Source organism: Hippoglossus hippoglossus, chromosome 6, assembly GCF_009819705.1.
Source record: "Hippoglossus hippoglossus isolate fHipHip1 chromosome 6, fHipHip1.pri, whole genome shotgun sequence".
NCBI lineage: Eukaryota > Metazoa > Chordata > Actinopteri > Pleuronectiformes > Pleuronectidae > Hippoglossus > Hippoglossus hippoglossus.
This window is the reverse complement of record NC_047156.1, coordinates 5,669,194-5,696,951: the sequence shown is the minus strand read 5'-3', so window position 1 is coordinate 5,696,951 and position 27,758 is coordinate 5,669,194. Positions and strand designations below refer to the sequence as shown.

Here is a 27,758-nt window from a genome sequence, read left to right as displayed (position 1 = left end):
ACTGAATGGGAAGTCTGTGAAGTTACTGTTCCGCAATGTCAGGAAATAATGTGGTGATTTGAAATGTTTGGTTTTGTTTACATGGATGTTCACAGTGTCTGTTTGGTAAATACATAAATGAATAAATAAATAGATGAATAAATAAATAGTTGAATTTAAAAATAAAATAAATAATGAACAAATGGATGAATGAATGAATGAAGTAAATGGGTGGCACGTTTTGGTGAAACGGTCTGGAATTTTTTATCGTTGTATATTTGGGAAATATACTTCTATTTTTTAATTGTTTTATTTTCAGATTCTACTATTTAATATATTATATGAGTTAGCATGATGGTTATTAGACAGTTAACAATGATTAATATGATCTTTTTTCTTCACTTTCTAATTTATGTGTAAATGCTAATGTCATTTATTAACCTGTAATTTTTACTTCATTTTGTATCTGACCAGTGGCTCTTCAGTATAATCTCTGTGGTATAATTCAGATTGTGTCACTGTGCTGAAGAGGCCTCTGTTTCATTTCATTTCATTTCAACTTTGATGATACAATATAAAAGTAACTATGAAACACAAGTTCTTTGAAATAGTTTTTTATTTACTCATAAAAGACATAAAAATTACTGCTCTTGACTTTTTTCCCAGCTACAGTCCTTCCTCTCTGGATCTCTTGGTTGTTTAGCTAATCGATAATGAGGGCACGGGGTCTATCTTCAATTTAACTTTGATCTCTGTTGGCGACTAAAGACATGAATAAAAAGACGGTAAATGTCCCGTAACATGAGCAGAGACATGATTTTGTCAAATAAAAGGGATCCTGGCAACTCTGTCTACATGTCTGACAGGTAAGAATCCAGCTGTTTCTATCCAGGTGTTCTCACACACAATATTAAGTGCAAGATTTCTAATACTGCAAGGCACAAACTATCAATAGTAGGATTGTCTTTTTGTTTCTAATATAAAAAATATCCTGAATAACACGGACAAAATGTTTCCATACAGTAACAACACAACAAGTAAAACCTTGTCTAAACCCTCCACAAATATCTTAAATATTTTTCTTAAATAAGTCCTGTATTACACATACATAAGAAAGAACAGAAATATGTACAACACATTCTATTACAAATACATACTTTATGACCGTCAATTAAATTGTTGCACAAATATTAAACATAGGATCGAACATATTTCATAATAAATAAAACAATAATCACTAGGTAATCAACTGCAATCTACAATTACAAAGTACATGATAATTACTTCTCTGTCAACATGATTAAAAAAAATTAAGATTTTTTTTTGGCTCAGCCTTTATTGCACAAAATCCTTCAAATCTTTTACCCTCACGAAAGTGTTGTTTTTGAAGTGAAGCGAAAATGTTTAAATGCAAAGAGAAAAAAAAGCAAAAACACATTTGCACTTTGTTTGTTTGTCAGCAGGGTTAAAACCACTGGGTGGAAGGATGTGATCCAGGAATATTACTGTTGCATTGCATTTGATGTTGTTTTTTTGACATTTTCACCCATTTCCCAGGGAATAATTCAGGGCTCTGGATGACTAAAATCCGGCATAATTAAGAGACTGATATCTATTAGTGTGTGAAGTTTGGTGCAGCTTGATTGAATTGACTGTTGGTGGAGGTACGAGCGCTCTAGAAAAATGAGATGTCAATGCACAGCAAAGATTGGGTTCAATAAATAACAGGAGACAGTGACAGCGGAGACAACGATGAAGATATTGAACCATTCGATCTGAACTCATCGAGGACACGGACGTCTCCACTGTCACACATTCCATCAACAGCTTCACTCCCTTATATAAAAAAATGGTTGATTGACGTCACAGTCACACAAACTCAAAGTTTCACAGAATCGAAATAATCCACTAAGACGGCAATAAAAAGAAGATCTGTGCTGACGATGAGCGCGTCGCCACCACACATCAGGGTTTTGTTCATGGCAGGTGGGAACTCGGAGGAAACTTGGGTTCGAGCAGCTTTTTCCACCTGAAACTCAGGAAGTCTGACTTCTCTCACACGTTGCTTTTCAACTTCATGTAGATGCAGCAGCAACGTGGAGGATCTTTAACATTCTCTGTGTGCAGGGTCAAACAAATGCAACTTTCTCTCAGCTGTCCGTTCACCGCCACTGCCTCACTCAGGTGGGAAGTGGGAGGAGTGCGAATGTCCCCAGTTCCCACTTGTCATGAACGCAGCACATTTCCCCTCAGACTGTTACATGATAGGTGGCAAACACTGAGATGGTTCCTGGCTGTCTTTTCTCTCCGTGCCCACTTCCTCCTGCGGTTTGATGAAGATGTGAACGGGCCTTTCACCACCTCCTTGCTGTTTGGTGTCCGTGGAGAGTTTCCCGTCGCCTTCGCACACCTCCTCCTCCGCCGAGGCCCCGATGGGCCGCAGCCGCTCGGCAGGTGCCGTGTTTGTTCCTGTTTCCGAGCTGTCTCTCTTCAGCTTGTCGTTAGTGCTGCTGTCAGAGCTGACCTTCTCCGCTGCGCCGTGGAAACAGAGGACATTAAACATCAGCTGGAGGTGAATACAAAGAACTGTAGTGTGGGTTTGTCTGAACATGGCTTCAGATTTGTATCTTGTTAGCTTATTATCCTTATTATTACTAGCACTATTACAATATCATAATAACAATGACGATAACAATGAATAATATGCATAGTGTGGATGATGACTCTACTCTTACCAGGCCTGCTGTTAGTTTGTCTGTCTGTGCTGGTGGAACTGTCTGAGGTCTTCTTCACCACAGGCCTGGTTCTCGGCCGCACTCTGTTGAAGTTCCCCTCCAGGATCCACTCGTGCTGCAAACCCTCGTCAGGACTCAGTCGCTTGGTCGGATCCCAACTGAGAAGAAGAGGCATAAGAATTTAAACGAGAAAACGCAGCTTGTTGGATCTTTAATGCAGCACATCCAGTTTCAATGCAGTCACTTCAGGATGAAATAAAAGGAGGAGCTTATTATTTCAAAGGGGTGTGAATGTGACATACGTGAGGCAGCGTTTGATGAAGTCCAGGAACAGAGCATCATTGGTTTTCAAAGCAGCCGACAGCTCCTTGGAGTTCGGCCTCCGCTTCTTCCCCTTGCTGTTGGTGATGTTCCTCGGGTTTCCTTTGGAATCTGCACACAAAACACAGCAGAGGGTTTTAAACTCATTCATAGTTCCATCCTGCAGTCCCACATTTTTTTATCCGGCTCTATAATCTGCAAAAGAATGAAATATAACAAATCAAATATCCACGGAAATAAAGTTGTGTCAGTGAAGAAGATTTCTCACCGAAGAACAACCTCCTCCTCGACGCCGACTGAACAAAATCATTTGGAGGCATCCCGAGAACCTGCGAGTAATAATATCTGGTTACCTTCATGTACCGGAGCAACTCAACACATCTCATAAATGAGTATAAAAATAAATAGAGACATTTCTATTTCCGTATTCTACCTCCATTATGCAAGCTATCTGCTCCACTTCGCTCTCTCCAGGAAAGAGGGGATAGCCTGTGTAGAGCTCCGCGAGGATGCAGCCCAGACTCCACATGTCGATGGCCATGCTGTACGGGTGACCCAGGATCACCTCTGGGGAGCGGTAGAAGCGGCTCTGGATGTAGGTGTAGACTAACGGAGGAGAACGAATGCAAGTTCATATACGACTTCTTTGAAATCACGTCTTAAAAACACAGTTTTCATTCCTTATGCTCTCACCTCTCTGTTGTTCATAACAGCTCGAGCCAAAGTCCACGACCTTGATGTTCCCTGGTCCTCTCTGAGAAAGAAGAATGTTCTCCTGTGCAGAAGTAAAAAAAAAAAAAACATTCAGACACTGCTGCTTCTCAGGATCACTGCTGATGTTACAATGCTCCACAAGAGGGAGCAACATTCACACTATTGTCTCTGCAGGTCAAGTATCAGTTGCAGTCCAGTGGTTCGGTGCAGAGGTCTGAGTCACGTCAGGTTCTGTTGACTCCTTTCAGTCAAGTCCAGTCATTTGTATTTCACATAGGTTCAGGTTTTACAAATACAATACAAAAAAATCCCCATATATGATATGTTACATCTGTCACTAAATTTTAAATCCCTTTAAATTAAAATTGTATTGTTGTTTTATCCTTTTGTGAAGAAATTTGTAACTTTTTTAACAAGAAAACACAAGAAAAGTGAATAATATAAGAATATACAATAATGATAATAAATTATTATTATATCATATATTGAAGTACACTATATTCTATTCTACTATAACTTTTACACACTTAGTTTTTACAGCTACAGTGAATCTTGCACTATATCTATAAGTTACATATTGATTTCCATCCTCTAACTGTACTGTGTTTGCATACAGCAAATTTATCACCAGTGGTCAACACCCTCCTTTGTTGTCTCTTCTTATGTAATGTTTATAATATGTTGTATGTTTTGTGGAGCTACGTTTTTTTTACTTCAGCCATATTATCCATATTCTCTGTATGATAACTTGATCTTTAGAAGTCAGTACCGGTTTGAGGTCACAGTGGATAATCTTCTCCCTGTGCAGCATCTGCAGGCACCTGAGCAGAGCGTGGGCAAAGCGGCGGATGAGGGCGAGACTGAAGCCCTGGAAGTTGTTTTTTTTGATGAGCTCATACAAGTTCACCCTGTGGGAAAAAAATCAAAAATGCGAAGAAAGTTTAATTCCTTTTGTTGTAGTTCCTCAAAAAGGATACGTTCTATTTTATTATAGAGCGAGTTCAGTGATGACGCCCTTTATGAAAACGATGCAGCAAATAAAGTAAACATCACACACCTCAAATAAATGAAAAGAAAGACGGCAGACAAAGTTATGTCACTACACTTTACATCGTGTAAACCTTCCACTGACTTGTCACTTGGAAATTATCTATGATTGACAAGCAGTGTATCCTCCTGCTATTTCGTGCCACTTGTGATAAGCATAAACTTCTTTAGCCTGTGCAACACGAGCCTTCACACCATGAAGCAAGAAGGGGTAAGAGATAGCGACCTAATCAAGGCCTTAACTAAAGGATTGGGTGACGGTAACCTTAGACAAGGTGGCAGTCCAAGACGTCCTCTAAAGGTCATTCATCCACAGTGATACACAAAACTATCTCCCCTCAAATATAGATATCAGAGGAGATCAATGTCCCAATGCAGATGTTGAGGTTGCACAGGTAAACACTTGACTTCTCACTGACTCCATGTGGAGGTAATGGCTAGAGACAAGTGAGACGGGCCTCTGAGGACACAGACCCTGCTGGTGCACCTGGGGAAAGCTGGCTAACCTCGAATGCGTTCGATTAAGAGATGAATTATTCAGTGACGTCTTTTCTGAACGTGCAGGCCTGTGTGCTGGATGAGTAAAGGGACAAACCCGAGGAGCTCAAAGGAGATGCAGAGGTGGTTTCGGAAGTAAAAGTACTCCTTCATGTGGATGACGTTGTGGAGGTTGTCCTTGTCTTTCCGCTTGATCACATCCAGGATCTTCAGCTCCACCAGAGCCTGGTGGTGAAACCTACGGGCAAATGTGCAGAGTTGTTAGATTCACCAGTGTAACCTGTGATTTGAAGATGATACATTCCAGATACAGCCAAGTCAGAATAAACCAATTAATGTCAAATGTCAAAATATCAATAACACTAAGATCTCTTACATTTGGATTCTTTCAAAATGTTTGATATACTACATGAACATGTTTTGTCCAAGTACAAAAATCCCTAAAATCCCCCTGTATGTCCACCAGTCACAATCCTCCTCCAGGAGAAAGAGGATCTGCGACAGTTATCTGACACAGGGAACACTTCCCCTTCGGTCTGTGCTGTGGCAGTTTGCACCCATTTTGTTTTCTGCATTATTGAAGCGGTGGTAAGACCTGACGGCTCCTGCAGCATCGAACCTATAGGCCCTCATGCCTGTTGCTGCCCCTGCGCTGCTCAGCGAGCAGGGACAGGTAAGATAACACCGAGAGGTGCCGACTTGCGTCATGCTAAATCAGGATCTCAGCGATTTTGGCAGAGTCCTGAGATGTAAAACGATCACGGCGCAGGCATGTGGGAAAAAACCTCAGATCAATGTCTCACATGAATACCACACGTTGACTCCCTGAACGTGAAGATTTACTCAATCTGCACAGTAACATAGCAACAAAGCACTGAACGTAATAAATGCAGGTTGTCTGGTTTTAACAACGTGGATTAGCAGTTTAACAAGATTTAATTAGACATGAATTGGTCAGAATTAAATTGAAGTAGTGCAGTTCTAAACTTGCTTTTTTATATTGGGCTGTTAACTTGGCCTGTGTTGATGCTCCTGAGCCGTGTCAGAATTACTCCTCATCATTAGTGAGTCCTCCTCAAATAGTTCTACGATACACTGTCAGAGTAAAGTTAGAAAACTGTGCGTTCATCCTACCTGGTTTATCTGCTTTGATTTTATCGTCAACATTTTTCATAAAAAGAAACTGAATTAGCTCTATTACTGTTCACGTTTGTGGCTTTTAAATAGTGGTTGGATTAAATAAAATAAGTCAAATGTTACCTTTTCTTATTGCGAATCATCTTGATGGCTACGAGTTCATTGGTTTTGTGGTCCAGACATTTCAGGACCTGCCCGAAGGAGCCTTTCCCAATCACCTCGAGCACCTCGAACCTGTAGGCGATGTGGTCGTGCAGCACCTGGAAGAGCAAGAGGACGAGCACAGAGAATATTAAAGCAGAATTCACTGATTCATTTAACTTTATTCATATTTATTATACTGTTTATTGGTATTTTATTTATTTATTCACTTAAGATATATCACGTAACAGTAAAAGTAGCTCATACAAACGCATCATAACAATGTGATTAACCAAATTTTATCTCTAATACCGACAGTTAATTATTATATGTTGCATTACACTGTAAACTAGTGAGCAGATTACAGTATTATGTGTAGTATGGATTTACTGTCAGATCCTCTAACAGTTGTTATTCACTCAGGCTTCAACAGCTCATTCAGCATAAAGAGGATCTAACTGTCTCCTCAGAGCCGGTTCTTGTAAAACACTGTTCAAGAATAATGACTGCAGCTGCTGGATTAAGGTCAAATGGAGGCAGCGCAGGCAGCTTGGAAGGAGTGTGTGTTTGTGTGTGTGTGTGTGTGTGTGTGTGTGTGTGTGTGTGTGAGAAAGAGAGAGACTGAAAAGATACACAACATGGCATCTTCATATTTTCACATTACCTTCTTAAAGAATCATCTTAATCCAGAGATATTTTATATTCTTTATGTTTCTTTATTATCTTTGTGTCTGTCGCGTTTAAGAAACTTCATCAATGTGCCCACTAGCTCGGGGTAAATCCTGCGGAAAGGGATCTCCTGCTGTGTTCTCACATCGGCTCACTCTGACATTTGCGATCACACATACAGCCCCCTATGGAGAATGTCTGGAGATACTCCGGATATCATCGCAAATGTTAAACCTGTTTATAAAGACATTACCCTGATGTAGCTTCCGTGCTCGTCGTCATATCCGGAGTTTTGCGGCGCTCCTTGGGAACCCTCGATCTTCTGAGAGCCCAGACCCAGGAACCAGAGCTCGCTGTAGTCTACGATTTCCTCCTGCTCAAACCCCGTCAGCCGCTCCTGGAAGTTCTTCAGTGCCTCTGCAGCAGGAATAAGAAGGAGGAGGAGGAGGAGGGCGGCATGAATCACTTTCATATTGATTACACCTCTGCCAAGTGAAGAGGATTGTGAAGAGTCGCCTTGAATGCCAACATGCTATTTTTACTGCATCAGTTTAAAAAAGTGTTTAAAAAAAAAGAAAACTGATTGAAAATGTGTGATAACGTCTCTTCTGACTCTAACAACACACCTATGGGTGACATGGGTAATCTCTGTCCCTCAAATGCCTTCTCTTTCTCCAGCTTGTTGCTGAATATCTTGCTGTTGCGAGCAACGGACACTTTATCCGTCCCTCCACCGAACCGCATGCTGAACTGCTGGGCGGGCTTCGGCCTCTCGTCCTGTCCAGAAAACACACACAGGGAAAGAAGAGAAGATTTTGTAACTACTGTGTGAGTTACTTTGGAAAAATTCGGAGGCTCCGTTCATTTCCCTTCAAATCAGACACATTAAGAAACTCGTAACTGCACGAGAGGCTCACCGTGTGCATCTGGAAGTTGTTCTGACCCCCCTTGTTGGCGATTTGGGGCAGGATGTTGTCCGACTGCTGGTGCTGGTTTTTGGCATTGCTCACCACCACCTGGACCACCGGTGGCTCGAGCTGGGGCAACGTCCCTACACCCGGGCCAAACTTCTGCAAATCACAGGGATTGTTTTTAAGGACTTTGGAAGAACTTCACAATAGTGACAACAAGGATGGATTGTGGAGAAAAAGAGATATTTCAGTCTGCTGAATGTGTAATGATAGCATTTAATTCACAAAACCAGGGAGGATAGTAGTGAAAATCAAACAAAGAAATTGCTTCAAAGATCTTTTTCTGCAGGGAGTCTCCCAGAATAACAAATACTCATCAGCACATTTGAAAACATTCAGCAAAAAGCAGCCGCAGCAGAGCGAGGGCAGTTATTCCTTTTTGAGCTGTAGCTACAAGCTTTGTCACAGCCTCCTTTTCACTTCTTCTCATCGGGCTGTGACCTCCTCAGTTTTGGTTTGGGATCTACATCCCCTTTCACATGCGTCTCGGAGGTGGAGGCTCAGGTGACCCGGACAACCCAGCTCCCCCCCCCCCCCCTCCCCCTCTCCCACCCCCAGCTGCGGGTATAGGCGGGCTGGAATTACTGATCAGGGGGGGTGAGAGTGAAATGGGGACAGAGCTCCGTGAGGGCCGGGTCCTGACAGGGCCTGTCTGCGGGGGCAGACCTGTAGGGGAGGTGAAGAGCTACAACCTGCTTTTCTCTGGCTGCCATCCGGCTTGCTCCGGGAGCACGATTACATGTGTCACCGCCTCGCAAGCCTCAGCCCTGGCAGTGGATGGGCAAAATTAGACCTCTGTCCTGTGCCAAGTGCTCGGAGGAAAAAATAAGACATCCTGCACACGTTTATCTGTGTCTAGAGGGGGGGGGGGACGTCAAACATATTTAAAACCTGTTTCCACTTATTGATAAAAAGAAAATCAAACAAATTTAAATTTCAAGTGGAGAAATTCAAAGCAGATCTGCCCCCCGTTAAATTATCTCACATTAATTATTAACAGGAAATAAAAGCTCTCCCATCCATACAGTAGATGGTTCTGATATTTCTCACGTGTTGAGAGCTGCTGCAGGATCTGCCAACTTGGTTATGACGCATGGAGATAGGGTTAAATATAGTCGCAAAGCACCTGCCACAACAGGCAGAGGAAGTAAACACAGCTATGTGCCTGAACGTAATGGGGGGGCATGCTCTCTAAATAAGATGCTCTTGTATCACTGGAAATCTTTGATGCGTGACACCACATGGCCTCATATGTGCAGACGGACGAGTGCAGTCATGTCCATTTTGTTCTTGTTAATATTGAAGACCATGATATTTTATAATAAGGCACTTTTTTTTCTGATGAGCTGCTTCATTATCCTTGAAATGCATCATTCATTCAAAAGTTAATAACCAAAATAATACAATTACTGCCAAGGATAATCATTTATGGCATTCTGGTGTAGTTTACTGCAGATGTTTGCAGTAGAAGAAAATATGCAAATATTCGGTCTCGAGAATAATTTAAGCAGCAAATTACATAATTCAAACTGTGGGTTCTGGGTCAGATGCTGCAGCGTGTTGCAGAAGGGGGGGGGGGGGGGAGGCGCTGACCTGTGAGCAGGGTCGGTTTGTTCCGAGCCGGTTTCCCTCTGCTGGGAGTCTGTGGGGGTGAGGGAAAGCCTCCGGTCGTGACGTCTGTGGGAGGAATGAGAGCGATACATGAAACATGTGACAACATTGAGGGGGAGAAAGAGACGCTTCTTATTTAACAGGAAATGCTGAAGTAATAATAGAAATGAGAAACCATATTTCTTCGTCTCACAGTCACGTTAAATAACAATAATGAAAAGTGCCTCTTGGGTTCGTGCAGCCTGTGGGCAGCCGAGCGAGGCTGCAGCCACACAAGCAAAAATAATGCACTGCGATCCTAAAATAGATTACTCCTGCAAAAACCCAGCAACAACGATCCTCCCTCTCACTGTCCGGCAGTCTCCTGCAGGTGTGTAGCTATGTGCACATCCATGTGTTCCGCAGTGCAGGTGCCTGGAGAGAAACTGAAGGACTGAACTGAATGTGTTAAAAATGGCATAGACGGCATAGTTGATCACAGGCACGCTTCGACACCGAGCCAGCTTACACGTGCTTTATTAATCAGTGGGTTGTGTTGGTGTTGGGCGACACCAGATGGGTGAAATAAAGCTTTAGGCCCATATGGGGATGTGTGCTAAACCCTGCCAGCCTGGCAGGATGGGACAGAGGGAGGGAGGAAGACAAACTGAGTGGATGAGAGACAACATCCTCAATCATGATCTCAGGCAAAAGCAACATTTCCTGCAGGGGAACGAGACTGAACGTCAGACAGAGTGAAACACTGGGTTCAGATAGGCTACAAAAGGCAAGTTGGCTTGGTGGCAATTAGAAATGTGCATCTTTTGGTGGAGTCTGACCAACACTAACACTCCCTGCACCTGTCAATCCAATGAATGGAACCAAGCTGCTGCAGAGATAACTTCTTATCTCCGACTTATAAACCTCTGAGACTCCACCTGCTCAGCTGATGCAGGTAAACACGTTCTGTTGTTGTGATAACGAAACCACACGTAGCCAATCGAGGGCACAATAACATCAGTGTATTCATGTTACAATCTCAGGAGCCATGTAGGTCACTGTGGCAGCTTGGCGTCCAAAGCCTCACCTGCAGAGGTCTGCTGTAAGCCTGGCTAATGAGCACTGAGCCAGTGGAAACCCAGTGACATCATTACATGTGCCCAGGTGCCAGTAGGAATGACCGTGACCTTTTATTCCCCTGTGATGAATGAGATAAATCATATATAGAAAAAATAATAACAGGTTATAACCGATATCCCAGTCCATCACAGGGACAATATATATATATACAGGCCAACAACCGTTCATGCTCACATTCACACCTACAGGCAATGTAGAGTCTCAAATTAACCTACTGCATGTCTTTGGACTGTGGGAGGAACCCAGAGAAAACCCACACATGCAGACACAGGGAGAACCTGCTAAATTCCAGTGACGTATAGGGCCCAGCAGATCGACAGGTTCGAACCCAGCAACTGAGGTGACAGCGCCAACCACTGCACCACTGCGCCGCCCTCATTAAAATCAGCTGAAGATGAAGATTCCACATTCAGCTGATGTTAAAAATATGCCTAAACGTCAGTGTGTACAACAGGAAACACAAAAATTCTGATCCGATTTAATGAAGTGCTGATGAATGCAGGTCTGTCCACAGTCGGATGAATTTGATAAAGCTCCATAAATTAATCATTGGAAGTAAACACGAGGAAACTAAAGTCAAGAACCGAGCTGACTCTTGATCCGTGAGGTCGCTGGGGGTCGTAGCTGGAGGATCATCCCAGCGCCTCTGGGGATCTCAGGGGTCATTTGGTCAAAGGGTCAACGAAGCAACAAAACCAACTGAGGGTAAACATCAACAAGCTGTGCTCAGAGACACCGTCAGACACGTGCAGTAATTTTTCAGATATAACCAGGTTTTTCTGTCACTTTCACTGCACAACAAGCTGTTTCCTGTTGGTCTCAACTGCCGGGATGGATGCATGAGAAGTCACCAGCATCACTAATCAATCATTGTTCAGGCTGGTGGCAAAGCAAACATTCCTGCGCTTCTCACCTCTGACACCAAAAAAAGTGAAAGAGACCAAATTCTTTTAAGATTTAAAAACAGCAAGAGGTTAAATTTACATCGGTTTCCATGTAGGGTGTGAAAAATACACCCAGAACGCATTTAGACTTACAGAAACTGTCAGCACAACAAACACTGAAATAAGTAGGCTAAACATCGACTGAAATAGAAATGGATCGGATTTTTCATCATAACTTGGTGCGCGGTCACGAGAGAAAGGGGCTGGACTTTACAAAATAAGCATTAAAGTGGGATAATGTGAGAAAGACTTCACATTATTGACGTAAATCTGTTAAGATGAAGAGAGACTTTAGAGTAAATGATTAGATTTTCAAGGATACCTGTGGAAGGTCTCCACCTGAAATGGAATTAGCCTGGAGTGAAGCCATGTATCTGGTCCAACGTGTCCCTTATAGCATGGAAAACCTATACGGCAAATACACTAAGACTAGATAAGACCATGAAACCTCCCACGCCGAGGAAATACCCTTGTTACAGCAGTAGATCGCCAGAACGAGGGAGACGAGAGAATAGAAAGAGGCACAAATATGAAAATACAGAGAATATGCACTTACTAAAAACCTTTTCACTATACGAGCACATTGTTTGTAGATACATATGGAATGTATGTAAGTTTTAAAGCTATATGGGATCATTAATGGGAGGTGAAGTGTAAGAACAATATAGAAACTCTGGAATTGATTAGATAACCAGACTAATTTTATTTTCAGGAAACCACAACTCTAATTCATAACATGATGTGACTGTGGTACTTACCTTTTTAAATAAATAACAGAACCACAGTCACACCTCAGTGAACCACATTGTATTCCTGCCACCAACATCCAACCACAGTGCCTCACCTTGTTGTTTATTTCTGGCAACATGCTGTTATCAAAGGAATCCGAACCCAGACGAGAGATTATTATAAAATCCAATGGAGACTCATTGTATCCAACTCTGTGAATCCAGCCTCAAAACCACCAGGACTCTCCTCCTCCGGTCCAGCGAGTGATGAGTAAACTCCCGACGACTGATCAGATCTACGGATCCACGAAGCTGCTGCTGCGCTGCGGGGGTTTTACGCACACATGGCGAATACATGCGCTGTCGTCAGGGGACAGATTAGCGAGGGAGACAAGCTGCTGAGGGTCCCCTGCGCCTTAAGACGCCACAGGAGCCACCTGTTCAGGTTCCTGCCGCCGACAGCTGGCACCGTCCAGATATAGATTTGTTTTTTATCCGTGCGCCCTCGTCCGACCAACACCGTGCGCCGCGCGGTGACTGATGCGCGCTCCAACGAACCGGGAAGGGGGTTTGAACACCGACGCACGCTGCACGCCGTGGCCACACTGTTCCATCAGTGACACCCACAGACCGATCCCCCGTCGCAGCAGAACAAACCGGACACTGTCGTCAAGCGGGTCAAGCGGGACTTTATCCAAGAGTTTCACCAATAACATCAAAGAAACAGATTATAAACCGGAAAAGTCAAATGTTGAATGTTTTTTTTTATCTCTAATAGACATAAATATCAGTGGGCTACTTATTGTTTATCACAAAACTACACAACCGTTGTCCAACAGCTTTAGCATCTATCCATTTTTATTCTCACTACATTTTACACTGAAAAGTCCTTGTGCTTCTGTGTAACTGGTGAATTTCCTCTGTAGTTCCTTCCCCTAATTTTCCTCCACAAACGGATCAATAAAGTTTCATCTTATCTTAAACCTTTCAACATCAAATGATGGGGGAAATGCTTTTAAACCCATTTAGCTAATATTAAATTACCTCATTTTGAAAGATATATTTAGAACTTCTAATGAAAGAATAAAAATGAGGGGCGCTTCCTCTATATGTGTATAAAGTATGGGCTACAGGGTCCAACCAGGTTGTAAGCATAAACAAATTCTCAAATAAAACCCCAAAATTCTAAAAAACACAACCCCCAAAACCCCAAAAGGTTTTTACTTAAGGAGTGATATGTTATAAAGATCAGTTTTGGGAGTCCTCGCCATAATAAAAGCTCTAACTATGTTACAGAATCAACTATTACTAATGGAAGAAGAAATAAAAAATGGAAAACAAATTAAAAAAAGGTTATTGAACATATGATATCATCTCTGGCTGATGATACAGTACACGTTAAGTTTTCAGAAAGAAATCGATCTTATTGTTCGATTGATTTCGAGCCCACACTGTGCAGCCTACATATTTTAATGAACCTCATGATACTAAGAGAAGAGAGACGTAAACATCCTAGATCTTCAGTTTGAGCAGGTTTTCATCTGATCACACGAACATGTGAAATCCCATTCTATCCTTCAGGGATCGAACCACCGTGTTGTTTTCATAGCTCAAGTTTGACTAATCCCCGCTGCAGAGGGGAAACAACTCAGCTGCTCCATGTGATGAAGAGCCCGGAGCAAGGAGATGAATATGATTAGATGACAGCAGTTATGCAACAGCAGTGGCCACTTCAGTAATCAGCCTCCGCCCTGGGACTGGATTAGCAGCTATCCAGGAAGCTGCTCCTACACCCTCATTATTACTCTGCAGCTAATCTTTCCCCATATTTCATAAATCAACCATAACAAAAAAAACAAGCTAGGAAACACAAGTGGGGCTGGATCCGACCTGTGTTGAGTGCAGCTAACGAGCATGCAAAAGGTGATGCATGATTTCAGGATAGGAGTGGTTTTTGGCCCCTGCTGGTGGAGAGGCCGGCTTCCAGGAGGACGAGGGAACAAGTGGACACCGAGAGGGAGACAGGGAACACTTCTCAGAAGTGGGAGGCTCCTTTAAATCTGGCCTGATTAATAACAACGAGCCGCAGCAGACATTCATCTTATACAACCTGGATTACCGACCAGCATTATTTGTTTGCACGGCGCTTACACGACACAATCACACATTTTTATCACTGCTGCATGATGGAGAAAAACACAGTGAATGTCGTGGCGTATCGGAGAAGCACAGCAATGTTTGGTTTAAGTGATTCATCTATTTGCATTGTTGCTGAGGGTTAAATTTCAAAGATAGATATCTCTCAAATATGCTGCTTCCAGCATAAAGACTTGAAAAAGGAGGAGACAGCTTCCGATCAAAATTCGATCAACAGAAACCTCCGAGTATAGATGTGAAAATGTACATCTTGTTTGTTTAATCCTTACAGATACTTCCCCAAAAGTGAAGCCAAATCAGCTCATCCACCCCCTGGTGGCGGGCTGCAGTATAGCTCATAACCCCTGCCTCCTCCGTGTTAGTGAGTGGGACATGAGCCAAACAAAATCAAATAATTTCTTCTCAGAGATGCTTTCTCTCATCTGAGGCAGTTCTTATCTGAAGTTTGTTCAATATATAAAGACAGTCTTTGGTTATGACAAGACCAAATATTAAACTGTTCCCTTAACAATGAAGTGTGCAGAGAAAACAGAAGCGACGCTCCGGCTCTTACATTTCCGAACTCTTACACGTAATGAAACTGCAACCATGCCTGTCACTGTAAACCTCTGTAAACGTTTATTACAGTTTACCTGGGAGAGTCATTATACCGTGTGCATTTTGTCGCCCAGGTAACGCAGCGTTGGTGAGAGGAAGCAGGTGGAGCAGAGAAATGCACGTACAGTGTGACTCGCTATGACAACCAAACGAAACAAAGCATCCCAGTTTGTGTATGCATGACACAACAACGAAAAGAAGGACTGTGCAAACAATTCTCAAAATAGATATTTAAATACTCGGAACAGGAAATAAAAGTTTTAAAAACAGAGGGAGAGTCCCCGGCATGTGATTTGGACATTTTTATTTCCGCCCCCACACATACCTCAGGCTGGACCCTCCTGCTCCTGCCCCAGCAGCAGCCATGGAGGAGGAGGCTAATACCACAGCAGGCGGGTGAGGTCCCGTCTTCCCACATAGCACATCTCACCCATGCTGCTACAACCAGACCCTGAAGCCCAACTCAGACCCCAGACCCCATTTCCAGCCACGGGGGGGATGGGGGGGAGGTAGTTTCTCAGCAGGTCAGAGATCAGACAGACGCCATCAGAAGCAAAACAAAGGATGAAAACGATGCCAGGCCTGCACGTCCCACTGCTTTACATCTGGAAACTGCGGGTGTCGCTCCTTGGCTCCATTCGACAAAATAAAAGAATAAAAGAATCTCCTTGAACTTCACAGAAATTCACTCGTCCTCACGTCGACTTTCCGCCGTCTTCCTCTTCAGTGCAAATCCTGGAAATATGTTGTATCACTTCTCACTCACTGCAGACCTACTTGTGTTTCTTCACAACTCTCCACTGTGCTCTGGACTTGGCTTGCATCGTTAATTCATATAAGGTTACATTCCGGTTTGTGCGAGGCCTCGGTGCGCGTGCGATTCCTTCCCCGTCAGGTTCCTCCAAACTATTCCCCTCTGCTCCGGGACACTGACAGAAAAGAGAGGCAGGCTGCAGGCAGACAATGGGAGGATGCTGCCGGTGAGGGAGTGCTCTCTGTCTCCGCTGCTGCCAGTGACGTATGGATGGGACTCCACAAGGGACCCATCCTGAGCCGGAGACAGGGCAGCAGGGGCCTGGCACTTAGCTTCCTCTGAAAGGGGCCCCAGGGAGAGGGGTGGTGTTGGGCTGGGGTGGGGTTATGGGACGAGGGAGACATAAGCCCATCGTGATACAGATCCCATCATCCTCCCAGGTGGGCTCTTCACGGGGCTGAGGAAGTCAGACGGGGAGGAGGTACAGTTCTAATGGGTCTCCCATGTGGTTAAACAGACGCCTCCTCTGCCATCTCACTTGCCACTGTATCCTGGAGACAAAGCCGGTGGGGCTGTCTCCTTATCGTCTCCACTGCCATTCTCCACCTGCTTTGCTGCTGTCACAAACCCCTGCGGGATGCTACAGACTTGCTGACAAATAGTGCGTAGGTGAAAGCTTATCCCACCGCGCCCTGGACGCCTCTGGCTGCCTGCCGACTGCACACGGCAGCAGGGAACTGCAGCGTCCACAGCAGGACAAGACAGAGGCCGGCTGTTCGCTTTATACTGCAGGTGGTCATGCAGGAACAATTATGTCGCAGTGTCTCTACTTGTTCTTAATGATTATGAACGTTTAAAAAAAAAGGTCCAGTGTGTAAGATTTAGGTGAAAGGGATGTTTTCAATAGTGTGTTGCATCTAAATTGTCGGAATTGTTGTTTACTTTACCCTAGAATGAGCCCTTTATATTTAAATACTTTATATTTACATCTGGAGCAGGTCCTCTGTACGGAAGCAAACTAGACACCTTTTGAGTTTTCTCCTTCATGTTTGGAAGGGGAGGGTGAGGTGAGGGCTATTCAGCTGCAACATGCAACTTCACCTCTAGATGTCACTAAAGTCTACACACTGAACCTTTAACCTTAAATTAGCTTCTTCAAAATTGTAATCCCACCCTGAACATCTGTTCTTACTCTATGTAACTTTGGTTAGTGGGTATATCTCCTGTGAGAGGTGTGGAAATCAAACTGTCAGAATCCGGTCCAGCAAGGTCAAGAGTGATGCTGAGCTGTAGAACAGTTAAAAACCAGAGTTTATCTCCGATATTCAGCAGGAAACCTTTACAATATAAAGAAGTCTGACAGAGTTTGGTGGATTTGTTACAGCGGCAGCCAAGGATCCTGGGTAATATCCACCGTTCAGTTGTGTTTCAGTTCAGTTAGTGGGACTACGCAGTCCACTTCATCGCTCCCAACAGAGTTAAATCACCACATGTGGCTGCAGAGGGCGCTGTTGCTCAGTAAAAGTTACACAGTGTTGCTTTAACCTCCATTAATTAGTTTGGTTACAGTGCGACATTTCATTTCAAATGTTGTCTTCATAATAAAGCACATGTTCCTCTCAGCGAGTACAAATATCCATCTGCTCACACATGTTCTGCCCGGCTACCAAAAATAAAATCTGTAAATCACCTTGTTTTGGTGACAGGAAAAAGGTTGCTATTTCTGTAGCATGAAGCGGCGGTGGACTGTATTTCATTACTGCCCTGTCAGCCAGTCTCAACCCGTACATGACACACAGGGGAAGCTGCTGTGTCCCGTCCCACTCGCCTTCAGGCTTTTAATTTACAATATTAAATCATGGCTCGACACAACTGCGTATATCGGGCGGCATTTGGCAGGCGGGTGGCCACACCCTGTCCCACGTCTCTGAAAGAAGCCGACCACATCGGGATAGAGCAACAGGTGGCTGGGACAGGCTGCACCAGGCCAGATGAGACCCAGTTGAAGCGGGGCCCAAATTCCCTCCTCTTAGACGACCATAACCTGGTGCCTTACATTCTGCTCGGCCCTTGGCTAATCGCTCTCAGGTGCCAGGCGAGGCAAACTGAAGCGAGAGGAGCCGCCAGCCAAAACAGACAGTATCAGTGTCCCCTGGCATCTGGCACGGAGCAGTGTGGGTAGTTTGACCTGACTGGCAGGCGCACTGCCGCATCTGCAGTTTTAGTCCCACAGCATGTCACCATGTGAGATATGGGTCGGGTTCACAAGTTGACACAAGCGCACACACTTAGACAAACTCACAGAGGCACGGGCGATTACAGGCTTAAATTTGTCTTACATATGACATGTTAATGGCGCTTGGCAGCACAAATTGTTGGGCAAGGACGTGTGGATCAACAGAGGTGACGCTGCCTCCGTCTTTAATCCAGCTGTTTACTGGTGGAAGGAGCAGGACTTCACTTTAATCACACATGACACTGAGCCACAGTTTAGTCTGTTTGACCAATTGTGGAAATAGGTTTTCATTACAAATCCCAAACTGAACCATTTGCTATCAAGAGATTTTTAAACAAATCCGACAGGGTTTGACGTTTACTCTGATGTTTGCATTTGTATTTTTGTGATTACGATCAAGCCAAATCCTGAATGTTTCCCTGATTATCTCTAAACATGAATCATCAACATGCTCAATCAAAAAAGACTGATTGTGTGTGTGTTTTTGTGTGTCTGTGTGTGTGTATTTGTTTGTTCACGTAAATCTGCTCTTCTTGTGGACACAGCTGAAAATTAAGAAGGGCTCAAGTCAAGCCAAATCTCATTAGCCATGTGGAGAGCTCCGTCTCCATGGCGGTCAAGGAGGCGGAACGGAAAAAAAACAGACCTGGATTCATCTCGGGTCCAACGTCAGTAACACAAGCCAGTGTTTGATTGTAGCGCAGCACCGTCAAAGGTCAATGTTTAAATTTGTGAATGCATCTGTCATAATTCGTCTTTTACTGTGTGTTAACAGCAACTCCTTTTTCTGTATGTTTGGCTGAGTAGCTATATATGTCAGTATATATATGCATAGATAGAAATGAAAACGTAGATTCACATATGTCTGTTTTTGTATGTATACGTTGTTCTTACACATACAAATTGGCACCAATATATCTGAGAGTTACAAGCAAATACACCAGTGTTACATCCCAACCACAAGACTCAGAAAGAAGAGAAAACAGAGTAGAAATATTGTAAAAGGTTGTATGATGGAACATCAAGTAACTGAAAGTAAACATACAGTAAAGAGTAATCAATTCATTACAGGATATAGGCCTTATTGGCAGGTTAGTATTAATAATATCAATATCAAACAGAAACTAACTCTAACCCTAACCCTATATTGATGGAATCACTGATTTGGACATAATAACTAACTAATAAGTAATAAATCATAAATGTTATGACACAGCATCATCATATGATTGTGTTGAAAGTTAATAAATCAGAATATTAAATCTCTTTCTCCACAGTTTATATCCACTCCTGTGTGTGTGTCTTTGTGTGTGTGTGTGTGTGTCTTTGTGTGTGTGTGTGTGTGTGTGTGTGTGTGTGTGTGTGTGTGTGTGTGTGTGCGCCGGTTGATGGCGATGCAGTTTGACCTACTGCTTCAAATCTGTGTCGGTCGTGTCGGCCCCGTCACGAGCACCTACTGTACATACTGTCCGGAGCAGGCTACACGTAATCCTCTCGTGCTCTATAATACATTACTCATCATTTGATGTACTGTAATAAACCCCAAACAGACACAGCTGAGCTTCGCAGACCCAGACCGTCTCAAGAATTAACAGAACTGGGCCACAACTCATTTCCCCTCTGGCCTTGTTAAGCAGATGATTGGACCGTGGGGGTGGTTTTATAAACAATAGACTTTTTTCTATCCCTCTCTTCTGAGGCTAATCTAAAATACAGACAATAGGCGCTCTCCTTTGAAAAAAAATCGAATCCCAGTGTCCCAGTACAGAAACAAGTTGGTGTCAGATAAGAGAGAGTTCCTCACCACACAATCTGCTAGAGCTCCGTGCTGAAATCAGACAATACTCTGGAAACAGTACTCCTTCAGTTTTCTCTTCCCCCCCTCTCTCCACCCGTCTCCTGTTCCTGGTGCGGAGGGGCAGCCATAAAACAAGCGATCGATACAGGAGCCAACAATGACACTGCAGATCTGGTCATGATTACTGTGAAGTCATCCTCGTTAAACATGGGTGGGACTGTTTCCTGTGTGTGGGACCCTGACAGCAAAGTTAGAAAATGCAGGTATGGTGGTGTCACGTAGAATAACTGTTCTTGTAAGTCCTAACTGTCTTATCGTATATTATTGTTTTTTATCGCATCGTATCATATATTGTATATATTTAATCTAATTTTATTTTAAGAATGACAATATTAAACAAGAATATCAAGAACACAAAGTCCATGTAGCCTTGTAACACCGTGAGAAGTTCACTAATGTCCTCATCAGGTTTAGTAACGTTACCATTGTCGCCATGCCAACTTTGTCTTCTTGTTCAGCTCGACGCCCAAGACAAAATATTCAGAAAATGCTCCATATACTTCACAGGTTAACAGGCAAGAAGCTTCTATAACTGCTCCAGATACAAACTCTACTTTCGGGTCTGTTAAGACGTGATAGAGACCAGATGTCGCTCTCTGCATATTGCTGGAGGCGGTGAAAGTCTTACCTCATTAATCATTCTTTCACTTGTGATCTGCTGCCTCCCGTCTCTGGAACAAGCCCCAGTCCAGGGCCCCGATGTCGGGCTCCGCTCTCCCCACAGAGCGCCGCTGTTGTTGTTTCAATGAAGCTGATAGGATGAACTGACTAACCAAAATAACTGGCCCACTTGTGAGAAAGCTTAAGCAGGTGCGGCATAGAAAATTTGCTCAGGTACACGTGTGTGTGTATGTGAGAGTTTTATCTCCATCATCAAAATGAGTGTGTCGCCGGTTTCCATGTTAACTATGCTTACAACACTGTGGGCTCCGGCCCCTATCAAGTGAATGCGGGTGTTGACCCAGATGCCCCAGACTCTGCCCTGCCAGGTCTGAGAACGTGAGGATGGAGGCGACGCGCTCAGGCAGCCAGTCCTGAGTGAGCGATGATGGATGATGCATTGGAGGTAGCTCTGGGGTCACACAAACAACTTGTCCTCAGATGCCTCGGGTGATGTCTCCAATGAACGGCAGAGAAAATCATCTGAAGCTCCCTCCCATCTCTACAGCATCTGCACCAGACTCACTGTCTTAGCCGAGCCAACAAGATAGTCAGAGACACCGCCCACCCCGCCCCTGGGCTGTTTGGCCTTCTGCTCTCTGGCTAACGCTGCCGCAGCGTACGGTGCCAGACTCACCAAGATATAAAACCAGCTCAGTTACTGACATAATCTATAACCGAGCTGCAACCCACTGGTTTGTGAAACTGCCTTTTTGAAGCCTCCAGTTTGGCATTTTGTCCGGCGCCATCTTGGTTTTTGGTGGAGCCTGAATAAGAGCAACGCCCACCTACACCTGTGACCTGCACCCATTGTATGAACACCCCCCAATGCATACCGTGCTTTATCGTCTATTTTACTCTAAATGGGACAATAATTTCCGAAATGAATATCATGCTGTATTGAAGAAGTTTACTATCATTATAAATCAAGTGAGAAGTCGGGTCATTTTTCTCATAGACTTCTTTTAGCAACCAGAGGTGTCGCCCTCTACTGGTCGTTCGAGAGAATACAGGTTTCTTCTGCAATGGTTTCACTTTCCAAACCTGGAGTCTACGTCCATTCTTATATACAGGCGATGTCTATAACTGCCTGTATCTCACCACAGTGCCCTCTCAGACCTAGTTCCTGTCTCAGGGTGATGGGCACGCAGCTTTGTCACCTCGGTAAGTCGAGCATTGTCGGCCCTTCTTTTGATCCCATAAGTACTAACTGGCCCGTCACCTTCCACAACAAGCCTCGCAAGGTGATCCGCACACAAAAGACCCCACGTCCGAGCTCGACTGACACAGACAATACACGGCTTTTCGAATCGTAGCAATTAGCACAAATTGCAGAATGAATCTGATGACGTGTGTGGCACATGTGGACAATGGGGACTGAAACGCTTGTTGTCTCTGGGTGCCAAATACAAGGGGCTATACTGTTCCACACAGTGTCACCAGTGGACAGACAGCAAAGAAGATCCTGTGTTTGACTCTAATTGCTTTATTAGCCTCAGGTGCAATCTGCTGCAGCTCATTCAGCAGATGCTTCAGGTTTATACTGACACACTCCGGCCAGTGAGACCAACACAGGTTAATCCGGATTACTGTGATCACAATTATGTAACATAAATATCAGACTTTGTGAGTGCAAGGAACAGAGACATTAATAATGTCCATGATAATAATATATATTATTGTAATATATGATAAAAAGTATTTAGTTTGGTTTAGTGTAGCTGTAAACAAAATGTAAAAGCAATTTTTATGTAATTTAATTTTGATGTTTGATAAAACCCTATACAAGCCGTGGTTATGCTTGATGCTCTATACATTGCAGTGGTAATTCTATATATTGTCGTCATGAATAACAAGGAGCTGTAACGCACAGCTTCTGTTATCATAAAGGAACCCGAGAACCTAACAAGGCGACAACAACGCTCCTCTTATATAACAACATCTTAAATAAGACCTCACACACCATTACACAACAATGCTCCTGAGCCTATGGCGATGGAGAGGGAGGGTGTGAGGGAGGGGGAGGACGTTGGCGAACCCTGCGTGTACAGCTCGGCATTGCATGACTCACAGTTAAAAGAAAACAGACACGCAAACCGAGCCAGGCACTCATTAACAAAACTCCCTGGGTGGCTGTTTACCCAGAATTCTTTGAGTGAACCAATTAATGTTTATCGGACGTGGGGAGTGTCTCCGTCCAGCTGTCGTCTCTGGAGCAGCAGCAGCACCTGCTCTGCACGAGAATGCAGCTGGGACATGAATGGGCTCGGCCTTGGCAGCGCCTGAGGCCAAACGCTGCCCGGGCTCCCACGGTGCTGCGTGGACCAGTGGGAGGATAAACAGTCATCCACAGCTCCGGGGACGCTGCAATGTTTATTATGGAGCTTTACACAACGTGGAGATTCACATGTTGAGAAGCGTGGGCCATGTGACGGACCTGACAACGAGCCAGAGGCCGCTCTCACGGTGCACATGAATGCTCTCGATGCAAGCTGCGCACATGAAAGCACAATATCACAACAGCCATAACAGAAGTGACTGTAAGGGAGCTTCTATTGGCCATAACGTACTTCACAGTGAGGCCACCTTGTTCCCGGTGACACTGATATCAGCCTGTAATTCAGCAGAGGTGCACGCTCTCCTCTAAATGACCGGCTTCACTCCAGAGGGTCCGGTGTCAACGAGGGACAAAGCTGTGATGAGAAACTCTATCAGGGACAAGGTTCATCAGAATAATGGGGAGGCTCCCTGCGTGGGGGGGGTAAAACCTGGGCCAGGTGAACGGGTCTATGCTCTGATAAACAATACTCTGAAGTAGGTGCACAGAAACAATCAAGGTCATGAATGGAAAAACTCATCGACAGACAATTATATTCTAACTGATTTGATGATAAATTCATGATTGATTTTTACATTGTAAACTGAGTATTGTTGGGTTTTGAGCTGTTGAAGACATCACCGGACAAATGTGGATATTTAGAGGCCTATGCTGACAATAAAAATAATGAAATCATCTTTCTGTTTCACATGTTTTGTGCATCACTGATATTTCTGAGAAATCACAGAAACGGCCAAACCAAAACTCAGGAATATGAGAAAATATTTGATCGAAGAAAACAATCATAACCCAAATTCGAGGTTAAAAGCTTTCATTAAGATGCAGCTTTGACTTTTACTGTTTTGTTGCACCAAACTTCAAAATAATCTTCAACAAGTGGACGAGGGCCCAATAATGAGTCACGTCCATGCAACATACCACTTTCCCTGGAAGGAGCTCGCAGCACTTTCTTATATAAAAAAAGACTGAAATGTCAAAGGTGGACTTCAGCAGTGAGTCATATCACATGAAAGCAACAAACAAGAAAAAACCATCTCCTGCTACAGACTCACATCTTGAAGCCTGGCGCTGCATCTGCTGGGAGCAGCTGCTTGCGTCTGTATTTTGGTAATGACGCAAATACCCTGTATTGATATCCCAACTTAGAGAAAGATGAATTCGTTTGAACTGGCTCTGTGAGGGTGGAGTCTGCTCACAGCACGAGCACTTATAGCTTCGAATGTTGCCTCAGACCTCCGCTCTGTCCACGTTCTCACTGATGTTCAAACATTTTCAGCTCTCTTATCTTGAGAGTCTCTTGGCTTTAAAAACCTGCTGGCACTGCCCTGGTTCAATTAATGAGAACGTCCGAGGGAGGGGCTTCGTGTAAAGAGCGGAGATCAAAGTAAATCAAAGGACTCATTGACGACCAACGCAGACTGCAGAACGCAATGTAGTAACACAGCACAACAACATGGTTAGGAGTCCAGATCTCAAAATCTCGCACGCACGCACACGCACACACACACACACACACACACACACACACACACACACACACACACACTTTTGTTCGCTCGGATGACAAAGAGCTTCAAACTGCATTCAAACTTTAATCAACGTTAAGTAGAAAAAAATGTCCTGTTGGATCTCAGGCAGGACCAAGTGGGATAATCCCTCCATGAGTGTGTGTGTGGTTATATGAGTGTGTCCTTGTAGGGCCGAGCTGAAGGTTGTGGTACTTTCCACGAAGGCGGGATGACGGGGGGGTCAGGCCAGGTGGGTGTCAGGGTTGGGCAGTTTCGCTCTCCCAGCATTTGCAAATGAGAACACGGCACCTCTCTCACAGATGGTGCAGCCCGAGAACATCACAGGGCAGAGCGTGTTCCCTAATAAATCATTTCTGCTGAGCACAATCACCTAAATAACATTTATTTAATGGCCTGCACATCAACACATGGTGTAGAGTTGCTCAAGGGCCCACTGCCACCCCACAAGAACATGGCCTCAACTATAACTTATACACTGATGTGGTCGGACTGACGTGAATAGAGGAGATTATCGGAGGCTGTTCAAACAGGAATGTCTTCTTACCTTGATCAGCAGCGGAAAGGTGCCTTTTCGCTCCTTTAAAAACTTATCCAGCTTGTTTTTGGAGCCATTCCTGCCCAATAGAAAAAAAAGTTAGTTCGATATAAATTGCACAGGCACGGAACCTAATCTGCAATGAGGTTTCAGACTGTCCTCGTTGCCCTTGACCTGAACTGAGATGACTTTAAAAACACAACATGAATGTAATTACACAGCTCAGACCACTTCTCCACTGGGGAAGCCGTTAGAATAAACTACACTGACACCTCCTGGTCACGTTTGTCTTGTATTAAAATCACAAGTTTTATAAAAAAGGTGCCAAGTCTGAGGGACACTTCCTGATTGTGATAAATGTCAGATTATCAATTCTTATGAGTTTGAAAACTGAGTTTTGAATGAGTGAAAGTTTTAAACTCTTCTATATGAGCAGAGAATAAACACTTGATCAACATAGTATACATTTCTAAGCAATATATCAATTTCAAATTTTTTGTTAAATTGCTATTGAGGAAATTTGTATTGCGATTAGTATTGAGCTGCCTCAAGGGTAAAATATAATAAAATATAATATTCAAGATAATCAGCCCAAGTTTTTCTTTTGTAAATGGTACCTCGGGCAAAAACATGTCCTCTTCTACATTGATGGTGAGCATCAGCTAAAAATGTACTTCTTTTGAAGGCATATCCCTGAATCTACTTTGGGTTATTAGTACTTTATGTCATTATATTATCATATTTCCATTATTATACATGTTAATCATTAGTTTTCTTGTTGTGCAGCCCTTCTTTTAACATATATCCAGCTGCAGGAATCAACAAACTTTTCCAATAGGCCACGATAGGTGTCAGATATCATATCGACTCAAAGAAAGAACGTGTACTGTAACGTCCTCCGACCAACAGGTGGTCGTCGCTCTTACCTTTTCTCTGAAGACTTGTTGTGCGCGCTCATGGTGACATGAATCAACACGGTGGCTCAGAGGAGGCGGCCACGCGTGACATAGTGAGTGTTTAGGTTCCAGGTGATAACACACGAGAGAAGTGACAGTGTTTCCACCAAACACGATGACACCACCGTGCACTCACTGACTGTTTGATTCTCCGTTGGGTTTTTCCTCTGGTGCAGCTTCGATATGCAACGTGCATGTGAGCAACAGAGAGGGAGGAGGGAGGAGGGGGAGACAGAGGGAGGCACAGACACCCACTGGGATATACATTTACATCCACCTCCATTCTGTGGGTCCCAGTCACACACAGCCACTGTGCAAAAGTTAACAGCATGAAAACTTCAACACAGACATTAGAGAAGATGCATAATGTATTAAAATGTGCTTTGGAAAAAACATGAATGAATGACATTTATTATTCAGACTCAGGGTCCAGATACAATACAACACAACATAGATTAAATTACAGACAAAAGCCCAAAAGATTATTTCTATTCATTAGTACCAGAAAAGGAAGAGCTGGATAATAAAGGTTATTAGATGGAAGGGCTTGAATTTAATATATTAAAGAAAAAGACTGATTAAAATTATTAATCATTTCAGTCAGTCTGTTCTTTGTGGATAATAAATCTATGAATTTTACATGGGGAAGCTCCCAGTTAAACATAAGCATTGAATCTTTTATCAAAGATTTGTCTCTGAACTCTGCTTTATGTGCAGCAGGAAAAAGTCTCCAACACCCTCAGTAATGTCATTTATTTAACTGGAATAATCATTTGCCCGATTAATTATTAAAATCAAAATAATAAAATCAAAGAAGTGTGATTAATAATCAAAAAGCAGAAGCCAGGGGAGTTTCAGAACAGAAACAGACTTAACTTTTGTAATTCAACCGGAACAGAATCCACTTGTTCAGGCTCCAGGGATCAGCTCATTTCCCTGTGTCCAGGAAGATTGTGAAAAAACAGCCGGTTGTTGGATCAACTGCCACGAATTACTTTAGATTTGATCACTTTTCTTCCTCTTTTATCACATACGTCCAGAAACTGGTTTATCTCTACAATTATCTCCTTCCTTCAGTTGCTCTCACTCCTCAGTTCTCTTCCATGCTTCCTTTCTCTGTTTGATTTCCCTCCTTTTTGGCTCACAGGTGTGTCCTCCTAGGCCCCTCCTCCTTTTCCTGTTCAGGTGTAAAGGGCCATTCTGTCGATTTAATTTTCTCCGTACTGCTACAACATTATAGCTGTTTTTTGTATTTGCTGGTGTTTATTTATTTTGCTGGTGTTTATTTATTTTGCTTGTTTACTTATTTATTCATATTCTAATAAAGAATTATCTTATCTCATTCTATCTTGTACCTACTGTTGTTTCTTCAGTTCAAAACCTGCTTCACATCGAGGAACACTTACACATCACTCATTCCTGTAAGTGATGCACATTATTGTCGTTTTCACCACTTTCACTTGTATCTTATGTAAATTACTTTTCTTTTATGTCTATTTATTGCTTATATATTGTGTATTGTCT

General features: G+C 43.5%; 1 protein-coding gene across 4 annotated transcripts; it reads right to left on the bottom strand.

Moving 5' to 3' along the window:
• Window positions 1-577: 577 nt before the first annotated feature.
• dyrk4 (dual-specificity tyrosine-(Y)-phosphorylation regulated kinase 4) lies at window positions 578-27,383 on the bottom strand. 4 transcript variants are annotated; one of them, XM_034588402.1, is made up of 15 exons: window positions 26,205-27,383; window positions 25,288-25,357; window positions 9,806-9,889; window positions 8,159-8,311; window positions 7,868-8,018; window positions 7,495-7,658; window positions 6,555-6,691; window positions 5,392-5,532; window positions 4,519-4,657; window positions 3,729-3,810; window positions 3,469-3,641; window positions 3,304-3,364; window positions 3,017-3,146; window positions 2,715-2,872; window positions 578-2,511 (listed from the first exon to the last, which is right to left on the bottom strand). In XM_034588402.1, the coding sequence occupies exons 1-15, from the start codon at window positions 26,234-26,236 to the stop codon at window positions 2,237-2,239; spliced, it is 1,950 nt and encodes a 649-aa protein (XP_034444293.1). In that variant the 5' UTR covers window positions 26,237-27,383; the 3' UTR covers window positions 578-2,236. The 4 variants fall into 4 exon arrangements, with proteins under 4 accessions (XP_034444293.1, XP_034444294.1, XP_034444295.1 ...); XM_034588403.1 differs by lacking the exons at window positions 25,288-25,357; window positions 26,205-27,383 and adding an exon at window positions 15,694-15,803; XM_034588404.1 differs by lacking the exons at window positions 25,288-25,357; window positions 26,205-27,383 and adding an exon at window positions 12,731-13,243.
• Window positions 27,384-27,758: the final 375 nt, after the last annotated feature.

What these genes read in the sequence shown, in the direction of transcription:
- dyrk4 (XM_034588402.1), bottom strand. Translation starts at nt 26,236, where the DNA reads ATGAGCGCGCACAACAAGTCTTCAGAGAAAAG. An exon ending in AACAAGTCTTCAGAGAAAAG is followed by an intron (nt 25,358 to 26,204) that starts GTAAGAGCGACG and finishes TCTATTGGGCAG; the next exon opens with GAATGGCTCCAAAAACAAGC. An exon ending in GAGGAGGAGGTTGTTCTTCG is followed by an intron (nt 3,147 to 3,303) that starts GTGAGAAATCTT and finishes TTTTGTGTGCAG; the next exon opens with ATTCCAAAGGAAACCCGAGG.